General features: G+C 44.2%; 1 protein-coding gene across 1 annotated transcript in view; it reads left to right on the top strand.

The window, feature by feature from the left end:
* T265_12415 (hypothetical protein) overlaps positions 1-12,280 on the top strand; it is a gene marked incomplete at both ends in the record, with an annotated part of 63,070 nt that overhangs the window by 46,051 nt on the left and 4,739 nt on the right. Inside the window, 5 exons of the mRNA XM_009163831.1 lie at positions 578-964; positions 3,460-3,600; positions 8,258-8,304; positions 10,172-10,528; positions 11,594-12,053. Coding sequence (XP_009162095.1) covers positions 578-964; positions 3,460-3,600; positions 8,258-8,304; positions 10,172-10,528; positions 11,594-12,053 — 1,392 coding nt within the window. The remainder of the gene's footprint in view (positions 1-577; positions 965-3,459; positions 3,601-8,257; positions 8,305-10,171; positions 10,529-11,593; positions 12,054-12,280) is intronic.

Genomic DNA, 12,280 nt, shown 5'->3' with positions numbered 1-12,280 from the left:
AGAACCACTGGAGAACAACAACATCAATGCCATGGGATTCCGAGAGCAGTCGCATCACATGAGCCCACCAATGTGTTGCATGTCCTCGCCGTCGTTGGTTCGGAATCAGGGTTTAATCAGTTTCACCAAGCGGACAACCAATAAGCCATCACCCAGGTTGCACCGTCCCCGACTGCCCTTTTTCTCTGTTTCAATTTAATGAAAAAAATGTTCCATAAGAAAGCAGTGAATAGGATTTTCTCAGTAGAGACTACATGGTACAACTACCTTTGTAAAGCCGTTCTAACCAATGACCAAATAAGGATATATTTAGGAATCCGTTTAAAAGTTGTTCTGTTGTGATAAACTTTTCATGCCCTACAAGTACTTTGAAACGCGTTTCTACTACATTCTCTGTCATCTTGATGACAGGTTAGAGATGGTCCACACTGTTTTACCAAGTTTGTTTCAGCGAAACACACCCATTTTCATACCTATTTGGTTTTGACGGTGAACTAACCTGGAACCGAGCTGAATCTCTCGATTTTGATGTTTCACATATGTATTACGTCCATACAAATTGTGTTCCCTTTTTTAGATCATGATCTCACTGAGGCGAAATCGATGATTGCAGCTCGATGGCAACGAACTGAAGCAATTCTGCAGCTTCTGAACGAGTTAGACGAAAATGTGCTGCGTGCATGGTCCGCACGAAATTGTGTCTGCCTAGCATTAATCGAGGAACAGTTGAAAATTCTGATGTCCAAAAATGAGGCGGACGATGGTGGCAACGAATCGGATTCTCGTTTAACTAGTTCACCCAGTGATTCGCAAAAGCCCCCCAAAGCACCTGGTCGATCAGGTCGGCACACAAAGGCCGCCAGCCCTCCAACTGTGTCTGAAGTACTCGAGAAAAACACTTTCATGAAAAGTCTGGATAACAACTCGGATTTGGATCAACTGTTTGCCATGTTCCAAGATACTCGTACGTTTACCTTCATCGTACCAACCTTCGTTACCTAGGCATGTTATGTCTGACACGTCGATTGGACCCTAAACCAGTCAATGAAAGCTAATTCCTTTCCTGTTCATAGTTAAGTATGACGTTCCTCGTGACGCCTAATGACGGTCGGCGTTCGATTGCACTTGATATCATTTATCCTGCCAGCCGCGATTCCTAATTGAAGGACTTACTTATTCCCTAAACTGCTTCTGTGCAAATATTTTAAATAGCTGTATTTTCTAGTCGACACCTTATTGAAAAGTGTTGTTCGCAATACGCGGTTTTAATTCGGGGTAGTCAGTCTGTTCAGCTTAGTCAGTAATTACCGCCCTCACCGAGCAAAACTCACTAGCTTCACAGATGTGAGCAGCATTCAACCAACCAATCAATCTGTCAACCTGAAATTCACGTGACCGATCGATTGGTGAACCGTAGGAGACGCGAAACACATGCTGAGACTTTAGAGCAACTGACTTACCACTTGCCGCATCACCGATACCTGTTGAAGCTTGAACTGTCTCAGTAACATCCTGGATGTTCACTTTGTGGTACGCTGTTGGTTATTTACGGCGACCGAGTTCTGCTCGCTGGGATGTTTTTGCCAAGGTTCTGATTAGTCTTTTAGTTTGGGGACACTGGGATAAGTTTCTGTGGGAGCAAACTCTCAAAACTTGGTATTTTGTTGATCGAATCACATGATACACAACTTACTTGTCGAACACAGACGTCCCATAGTTTTGGAGAGAGAAAGTATCACTGATTGTGTTAGAAGACTGGGAAATTCCATTTGATGTCTCCCAGTAAGTGATGTCAATCTAAGTCGAAAAACGGAAAAGCATTGTATGGCTGTTTCATCCTTTGTGGAGGGCATCATCAGTGCGTATCTCACGAATCTCCAGGTTGATTCGAACCCGTTAACCTCCCGGGCTAATTCGTTCGAACATAAACGGCTGATCTGCAGTGTGATTAATTCGCACCGGGTCATGATAGAACGCCACTTGAGCCACTGAATTCACACAAAGTGGCCACACTTTGACTGGTTCCTCGAGTGGCGACCACTCAGATGCGGGTTACTCGCACTGCTTATCAGCCACTCGTGGCCAAGCAGTATAGTCGTTGCAGGTTCGGAGGAAGCGCACTGATGATGATTCCCAGGACCTTTCCGCTTTATGGACAAGATTGAATTCGCTTAGATGAAATCCCTGTTGCAAAATATTATTATTAGAAAAATGCAAAATTACAGACAGAACAAAGTCAACTGGGAAATTTTCCCAGTAATTGTGGAGTAACTGCAGTTCAATAGATCAAATAGTCTTGACAATACAGGCTGCTACTTACTTGAGCAAGCACTCCACTGTTTCTTGTTATGTAAACTAGGAAGTTTGCACTTTATCAGATAGTCCTCCTTCAATAAAAATACAAAACGTTCTCCAAAGAAAAAAGGAATATCAAATTTAGCACGCTCTCTCACCTAAAATACTTTTTGTGTTATGCGACAATTACCGTAGATTGGATGCATTGCACTTATGAGCTTCCTTAACATGATCTCTGCTCTCCACACAGACAGTTATCTTTTGACAAGTTTCCCTTTTGAAAACGAATCAGTTTTATACACGTTCTAGCTTCCAAATGCGATGAAATACTTGTTTACTTGGACCGTGTATGCCACCGTAACAACTGCATGCCACCAGCAAGCATACGGTGAAATCCAAAGGCTGCCATAGGAATTAATCTCTGTCCATAAAATGGGAGTTCGAGTGATGGAAATGGCCACAAGAAGCGCGTCTTCTGCATATCCTGTCACTGAGATTTTACAATGACCAATAAACAGCGCCTTGGCCCCTCAAGCTTTTAGATCAGTCAAACCAGCGCAGGTCATGGTCTTCGTTGAACATCCGATGCCTTGTGTGTTAGTGTACTTCCTTTTATATGCAGGTCATTGATCCAGAATACACCTAGCAACTTTTAGCCCTTTTAGCAAAGCAAAAGGAGGCTCGACTGAGTCTGTAATGTTCTTCAACCGAAATTGCTTTGATGTTCTGTTCGACAGACATTTAAGATGTCGAGGTATTTTTCCCCATAATCAGCTACTAGGCCTACTGGATCAGCTTCAAATAACTTCATATCGGTTTCTAGGATTTAATCAGTGCTGTAATCCTTACTACTTATATTGGTGGGTAATGGACTTAATCACACTGCGCTCAATGATAGTTTTCCACCTATCCCCTAGCTATGGACTTGCATGACTGCCTGAAATAAGCTGGACCCGTGTGTTTTTCACTAGACTTGAGATGGGTACTAACTCTCTGTCAACTGCTGTGCCCCAAGCAGATCCGATCATGGGTAAATCGACCCCATTTAATCTACTCTTCCATTTGGTCAGTCATCACAAACCCCTGCCTATCTACGATGAACTTCTCAAGCCTAATTCCATTCGGCATTTGTTCAATGAAATCTGTTTCCTGTTTTGGTTTTAGTGGCTCGACTACACTTCTCTCTGGTGGGTAGGTCACCAAGTAGCCTGTCACGGAGTGCATCGGACGTGGAGGAGCGTAAACACACCTTCTCAAAGCCCGTTAGAAAAAACGAAACATTCAGTGCTCGGGATAATGTCAATCGTAAGTTTGTCTAGGTTGGGCCGATCGCTCTCCGATTTCTCAACTGATACTCAGGAGTTCATGTTCTCACGTACTGTGTCACAGTTCTTGATTCACTGTAACTCCGTCAACGAAAGATCAGTCAACCTTTTTACGTCATCTCATTTGTGTAGATGTTCGATGCTCAAGTGGATTCTATTTAATTCAGCAATTTTCCATATGTGGCACTTAGTTCGTCCTACCTTAGTGCAGATTTCTCTTCTTCTACTTTAGCATGTCTTCCCGTGTCGTTGCAAATATTCACTGCCGTGTATACCATTGGTACACAACACGAGTTCTGATCACTCAGATGTCCCCCTTTCCGAATATCCTTTTTTTCTGTTTAAGCTACTGAAAGCACATGAGTAGTGCACTTTAAAACGCAATTTCTGGCTGCCGTCTGTTTTGCCACCACCATTTGTTCCACTACTCCATATGACTATCAGAGGCAGCTCAATTGATTCCTCCAAAAGCACACCTTGCTAGAACCCACACTCTGGCCTTTTCTGAATTAGCCTCAACGCAGCTTTTCTCGTTATATTAAACTTATCAGTGAATCTCAAAAGCCGGTCAATTCTACTGGTCCGGCAATACCGGCTATATGGATCCACTTCAGACCCTGATCAAAGCTATTGTACCCTTGGGGTAAATTTTTAAGTGGCAGTCACTCCAGTACTGAGTTTTACCGAAAACTCGGCCGAGTCAGCAACACGATGCATTTGTAATAATAATAATAATATTCTGACGCCAGCACCAGGTAAACAGCGTCATATTTACTCGGTTTCGTATCAATTTACACAAGCGCGCTAACCGGGCAACGGATACCGAACAGAAATCACCGAACGAGAGGTAGATTAGAAAGTCACAGGATACTTTTTGGTGCCTTCTGTATCATCTGACCAGCACTGCGAGGAAATTTCCGAAGTTTCTGTAGGTCAAACCAACAAATATCTTATTGACGGTGGCCACATATACGAGAAATCGACAACAAAAATGAAACGGATCAACCTCATCAGGATTTTGTCATCGCACCGGAAAATGTCGCTCAGCTGTAACACCCCTTCGGTGCCTAGCCACCATGTCACCCGAAGGAATCACGAGGGCTGGGGTACCGCCAGGTTGCCCAAGCCGGGACAGAAGTCGAGATGAGAGGTCGGGTTCGAACCATGGACCTTCCGGTCAGTAAATTCACGCTAAACCACTAAGCCATCTCTCCCCCAACCATCGTACCATCGGTCGTTATATTCATGTGAACGTCCGAATTCGATTCGTTTTTGAGAACTAAGTCTGCGTGAACCATGGAATCAAGACTGATTACGTGTGACTGGATAATAAAGCATGGATTAGGTACGGTGGTTTGTGCAGGCCTTTTATTGATACCATTTTTTCAGATACCCACTTCAGAAAGAATTTCAGTAACGAGAAAATGGTTTTTCATCCTTTGGATGTCCATTCTGAGAGGAAGGAAACAGTATTGGGGAGCATTGTGTCTCTCCAGTTTCATCTATCAAAATGAACTCGCTCACACCATAATAACTCTTGGAGTTCTGTTACCGTAAAGCCGTAAAAATCACCCTAGGTAGTGGAATGATGCTGCGGGAATGGGCTCTCTCCTGAAGGGTCTGAGTAACAGCTTTTCGGTTAGGACAATGAGTAGTGGATCTCTCATTCCCGATACCTATTAGTCACTGTCCACTACCACAGTAGGTCCCGGAAGGAAAACTCTCCCTTTCAAGGTGAATTCAAGCAACAGACCCACAGGACTCATTTGTGGTACGGTTTTTATATGGTTTGAGCTTGTTGATGGTGTTCTGGAGGACTGTTGGGGGTCACAAGCAAGAAAAGTCCAATAAAATCGCAAAGCACTAGCAGAGCACCACTTGTAACCCGATAGCCTTCCCAGGTCTTGTAAACAACATCTTCATCAATATAAAATATCGTGCTGCCAATTTCTTTTTTTAAGGTTTGTCATTCTACGCAAACAATATTGAACTGGTTGACACATGTTGCCGAGTTGGCTATTTTTTCGTTTGATTCGTCCCCACTAGCTTTTTTGTTACCATGGCCCCTCGTCTATACACCATGCCAAATTGATGTGTTGCGCGACATGCCTTCGAACTCGGTTGAAAGTTCCTGTACGTTTTGTTACCACGCTCCCATCGATATCGGACTGTTATTTGTATCTCTCTCGTGTGTCCCTGAATTCCCCTTAGGGCATTCTGTTAGCTACCGTCCTCCTGATACGCAGGAGTGGAGACGGATGCGTATGGTGTGGAGTGAGCTCTGTATGTAGTACTGTGTTGCCAATTCTCGATCGGTGTTCCAATCGTTGTGTAGCTCTATTTCTGCATTCACCCCCCAAGATACCTCCTTATACCAGTTCCTCTTCTATATACGTTATATCCGATGGCTTGCAACCGATTCTACTTTGATTTTGATCCGGTGTATCCACTTTTAAAGTGTCGTGTTTGCACGAAACGGACGTTAGTTACTGCGGGACTGTTGTTGTTGTTTTCGATATTTTGCTGTACCAATTTGGGACACACGTTAACATGCCCTGGCTTTTTTGCCTTAAATACCTAAATATGGAGGACAAACACAGCTTAACTGAAACTAGCGTCCAGTGCTCTGTTACACTGTATGGTTTAATCTGCCCAGAGCGTTTTGGCTCAGCACATGGTTGGGAGAAGAGGACCAGCAAGGTAGGTTGTCTCACACGTAGACCAGCCAGTGAAATCCGAAGCGAACCTCTCCTGATGAAGATGTACTTCAAAAGTACTGACAGGATTTTCCCGCCACACATGGGGACATCCATGATGAAACCCATGTGATTCAGATTACTCTGATCCTGATGAAGATCACCCGCAGTGATCGAACCGTTGATTTATAAAAAACTTAATCGTTTTTTCTCTTGTAATCGTAGCAACCTCGGTGCTGGTCCAAGTGTTGTAAACTCCGTTCATAACAGAAAGGCGAATCTCGTGCTGGTGCCACAGGCACCGGAGGTTGTTGAAAACCACTGGGCCTTATTCTTTGCGAGGTGTTTTCTGTTGCCAGGTCACATGGAATTTGACCATATCGATCAGTAGGCAGCCGAATCTGATGTTCGGATTTGATCGCGCCCGATTTTACAGCGAACCTTTGCAGTTTCCATGAATCAGGCGTCACAGTTAAGTGGGTATGTCCCAGGAACTAGTGCTAGAACAACTCTGTCCCCCGTATACTGATTTTCTTAGTTGCGAAATGGAAAAGTTCATCTGTTGGAATCTGTTGAATGGGATTACACTATCTGTAGGTAACACCACTCGTGAAGTTGCTTGAAAACTTTCCGACAGCCTACGATCGGTTTCGGACTTCTTAGGACTCATCAAGTAGGTACAGTCCTCTTATGCCTCAAGGTTACTTTCTACTTGAACCCAGCTTTGACAGTCACGCCCATTTACTTGCGTCAGAACATTGCTTTTCATCGTTGTTTGTGGTGGTATTGATCGTGGAGTTGTCGCATATCGTCATCTTATTCCACCAAAGTTGTTGTGTTCTTACCGTTCTTGTACGTGATGTTGACCGCATGTCGAGGATTCGGTGGTTGGCAATATACAGTGTGTAACTAAGGCATGCTGAAATTATCTATCTAAATAAGGTACTGATAAGATTTCTGCACGCTTATTCCGTGGAACTGTTAATATACTGGCGCCACAAACCTTATCTCCCAGTTGGATGTTTTGCGTTCGGACCGTTATCTTTTTTTTGCTTTTCAATTTTCCTCCGGTCATTTTTTTTAATTGGTGAATCCAAAATCGCCTATCTCACAAGCCATTTCCGTTTTTCGTGAAACCTACGATCGGTTTCGGACTTCTTAGGACTCATCAAGTAGGTACAGTCCTCTTATGCCTCAAGGTTACTTTCTACTTGAACCCAGCTTTGACAGTCACGCCCATTTACTTGCGTCAGAACATTGCTTTTCATCGTTGTTTGTGGTGGTATTGATCGTGGAGTTGTCGCATATCGTCATCTTATTCCACCAAAGTTGTTGTGTTCTTACCGTTCTTGTACGTGATGTTGACCGCATGTCGAGGATTCGGTGGTTGGCAATATACAGTGTGTAACTAAGGCATGCTGAAATTATCTATCTAAATAAGGTACTGATAAGATTTCTGCACGCTTATTCCGTGGAACTGTTAATATACTGGCGCCACAAACCTTATCTCCCAGTTGGATGTTTTGCGTTCGGACCGTTATCTTTTTTTTGCTTTTCAATTTTCCTCCGGTCATTTTTTTTAATTGGTGAATCCAAAATCGCCTATCTCACAAGCCATTTCCGTTTCGGTTTCGTGAAAGGACATTCCAGAGATTGTGCTTTCTGGTGGAAATGAAACCTATACGGTTACCATTGCTCGGACGCGAATTCGGTACCCTTGAAACGAGCAAAGGTTAAACCAAGTTCCGCGCCCAAAATTGGTTTTTACGTAGTATCGTGGGGTGGGTTTGTTTTCTCGCATTGCATTCGTGTTGAGTGCCAACTACGTTCAGTCACCTATGGTCTCTTGGAATAACAGCACTCCGACGCGTAGTCCTGTTCAACCAAAACCATGCTATGACAACCTGTTCTTATTGATAAATGTGTTCCTCCAATCCACAGATCCCGGTGATTCGAAGGATCTTGCCCGAAAATCGAGTTCCAAAAAGGTAACTACTTCGCTACTTTTCTCCCCACCCCCGGTGGTAATGTGTAATGCTCACCTGTCATCACAGCTCCGATACAATAACGGAACCCTACGGAGAAAACTATTCATAAGGTTGTTGTTAGCTATTCGACAGCCCACAAAGAGTTTCTAGCAACTTAATGACCATTTTCCTTCAAGTAAATATTTACTGTGATATCTCGATCATCGTACCAACCAAACATGACGTGGCCTTGTACAACACATGCAGTTGAAGAATGTAAACCAGAGTTCCTGCTGGGATTCAGTTGAGCCTCCGGTGAAAATCAAATCACTATGCAAATGGGTGTAGTTCGGTAGCACTGCAGACTCCGGGGGACGTTCATCCCAATGACGGTCTGTCTCAAACATGTTTCGGTTCATTTGCCGAAACAGGGTAACAGTCATCCGACTCACCTTGTTGCATTAGTGTTTTCTTGTTTGTTACAACTACGGTGACACGGAGCTCAAGGCCAACACCTGGTCTAGTGCTTACGGAGACCGGAAAAAGAAAGATGAAAAAGACGAGCTGAACTGCGCACGGCAAGATGTCGCTGAAACAGACACATTTCCAAGCCCCGACAAATGTCTTTTGGGTTCTTTCGGAAGCAACGGTCTGAACCTCGCATTAGAATATGGACCAAAGGTCGAAAATGTCCTTTCGGGAAGTCCAAATTATCTGGGATCTACATGGTTCAATGTTCTGGTTAGTGTATTTAAAATCCATTTGGACTTGGAAGCACGCAGCTTTGCACTTTCTTGTTAGACTCTATGCAAACTCTCCGCGATCTATACTTTGCATTGCGGTGTTAGCGGAAAACGCACTTTGGACACACTCAGTGGGAAGGTTTAGTTATCATGGAAATCACCTGAAAAAAATATCCATCTGGACCAAGTCATCAAACCTTATCGGAAATAACGAAATAAACTGTCCAAAGTAAACCAGTTCATCTCGAAATACTGTTCTCTAGTGACTAACTCCAACTGAGATTCTAGGCGGCCTTATGACGTCTATTTCAGGTTGTCCACTTGTGGACAAAGACAAGAACGGAGGTGAGATGAGGTTGATAAGAATGACGTAGCAATAGTTACTGATTCAAGAGAAGTATTGACGCTCGTCAAAACACTCTATGATCCGACAGATGGCAGCTTAAATACATTTAGGAGCACCTTAATGGTGCCGGGACCAAGCCTGTAAAACATATGCAGACAGCGAAGAACGAATGGCAGACCAAACGCATCACAAAGCCCTAATTGTCCACGGATCGTCATTGTCACAATGACGAATAGTCTAAAAAGCAGGACCAAATTCTAACAGCCTAAAGCATCCGCCCCCGAATACCTATTTGATCGAATTACCTATAGCAACAGAACTGCAGATGATCATGTACCAACTATAAAGTCGAAGGACAGCGGAACCGGGGCAAGAATATCACTCATTTCTTGCTCAGTCGAATGGCTGCTGACATTTTTATTGAAAGGTACCCGAAAGGTATTGTGGACAATTCTCCAGCTTCCGATTCCAGTTTTGTAATTTTGAACGGTTGTTCAGTAGAGTCTGGGAATAGCATCTTATCAGATGCCTCAACAGCTCCCTTGCCATTTACTGAAGCTCTGGTGCCTCAGGAAGTGTTCATGGAGACCCGATGAATGCCAGCCCGTTTGATTTTTTCAGTGCTTTGTGTTTACCTTGAGACCCAACGTGCTCTTCGATGTTCACTCCTTGTTACTCTACCTTTATACACCCAAGGTGTTAACTTTGCCACCGGTGAAAATAGCTTAGTGCTCACACCTCTCAATCCGTCTTTCCGATGTCACGATGATATACCATTTTTTATTTTCCTCTTACTCAGCGCGAAGCGAACCGGCTCAGTTCAACTATGGTCAGTCTTTTCCGGACCGGTAGTCGTGACAAACCCTCAGCTGATTTCTTTGTGTCCTCTTCCGGCCAACCACCCAAAGGCCCCTCCAACCAGAGGGTCCCATCAATTGGTGGGTCAGATGCGTCACATACCAGCTCCTCTACTCCATTGGCTCCGAATATGCTACCGCGGCCGTCATTCTCCTTTTTGACCGGAACTGTTGGTGAAGCACTCCAGTTAAGCGTCGATGGGTCTGTTGATGGTTCGTCTAACTCACTTTCAAGTCAACACTCCATTGAGGCGTGGACTCTCCTGCGGAACTTGGACCAACTTTCTGAAGAGTTTTTCGTAAGTCACGGTCGAATAGTCGTTCAATCAGTGGTACTGGTAGTATAGTGATATATCGCTTATTCTTCAGCTCCAAGTTGGCGGTTAAGTAGTGTGTGTTGGTCATCTACAAGTTCTGTCATTCAGTTCGCATTTCATTGTTCAACCGTAAGGCTCATCGGAAATTTTGAGTTCTGGTGACGTCCCGTTTAGCACCGACAGGGTTACCTCGAATGCATTCTGCATACCGTTTCAGTTGGCGGTCGAAACAATGCAGTCGTGTGTGGGCAGTCCATTGTGTAGGTTCACTAAGAATTCATGCTACTTCAGCAAGTTTAGGTTGTTCGTTTATTATCCTTCCGTAACTTCCAACCTGGGTCAAGCGCACAAATTGGGCATTGTACCCTACAAATAAGAACCAAGCTATATGGTTGCTAGTCATGTACCTGTTCTACCCGGTAAAAATGATTATTTCCCCCCCCCCCCTGGAGTTTTCAAATGGCATTTGTTCATTTGTAAATGGAGAATTTCCAAGTCAGACGTCCTTCTGATCAATAAGGTTCCGGTGAAAATTCCGTGCCTTCTGTATCTGAACCTGAGTTGAGTAGGTTTGGGAATTTTCGGTTTATCACCGTCGCGTTTTTCTTCGACTTCCTTAGCCTTGTACAGGTGGACAGTGTTGATGAAGATGCCCACTTTTATCCAGCAACCTTTTTTTTATTAAACAAAAGTCACAAATCTTTCCATTATTTACAACCGATCGTACGGGTCCTACACATCAAGTGAAAAGAGTTTTTTGCTCCGGAAGAAGGTCGAATTGCTGTACTTTTTGTTCCTTTTTCAGTCAGCAGCTGTGTTAGCCATAGAGCTTATCAGAACAACAAATACTTCTTGGCTACGTGTCACCTGCTTGTGTGATTTACCCACTTCCTTGTACTCGATGCTCATCCGCCAAAGGCAGGCATGTTTGGAAAAGATGTTTCTCCTCTCTAACCACATTCATTTGTTTCCCTTCCCTACATTTTTTGACTTCCGATGCTCGCGTAACGAGGGGCTTCATTCCCCGCCGTATATTTGCCTTCTCAGCCCAGTGTTTTTCGCTTGCGCACCAAGAATGACGAGCTGGATGCACGAGTTCGATGTTTGGAAACCGAGAAAGATAAACTGGAAACCCTTTATAAGCGGGCGAAACAACATGGCCTCATCAAATCCACATGTTCAAGTTGTGGTGGCTCAGATGGCTTAGACTCCTCCGGAGCGGACGTATCTTCTGCCCTGACGGTGAAACAAGGAACGGAGAAATTGCGTCAGGACGTGGAAAACTTTCGAATCAAGTCGGAAGAATGGGAGAAAGAATACAGTCGCCAGAGGGATGCTCTGGAACGAGAACATACCAAGCTGGCCGAGCAGTGGAAACGCTACGAGAAGGCCCGAGAAGAATTGGAGCACAAACAACGTCAGTACGAGGAGAATTGCAAAACGTTACAACAACAGGTTGATCTGCATGCCAGTCGAGGTGTCAAGTTCAGTGGAATCACAATGCCAGGTCAGCCTAGCTGTAACTAGCTTTATACTCACCGTAAAGCCCAGACTTATGATTTTTCAGTATATTTCGACCTTCATGTGACCTTTTGTCTTTCTCCTGGCTTCTGTTGCAACTTGACTTCTTCTGTGAGTGTGAGTTCCTTAAAAACTGAACTACCCACGTTCAAGCTAGACAGTGACAATAGGTTCAGTCTCGCATACACGCTACTCCCGTAGCTGGCGAGGAGG

Source organism: Opisthorchis viverrini, assembly GCF_000715545.1.
Source record: "Opisthorchis viverrini unplaced genomic scaffold opera_v5_1, whole genome shotgun sequence".
NCBI lineage: Eukaryota > Metazoa > Platyhelminthes > Trematoda > Opisthorchiida > Opisthorchiidae > Opisthorchis > Opisthorchis viverrini.
The sequence above is the reverse complement of the archived record's forward strand: the minus strand, read 5'-3'. Positions and strand labels throughout refer to the sequence as shown.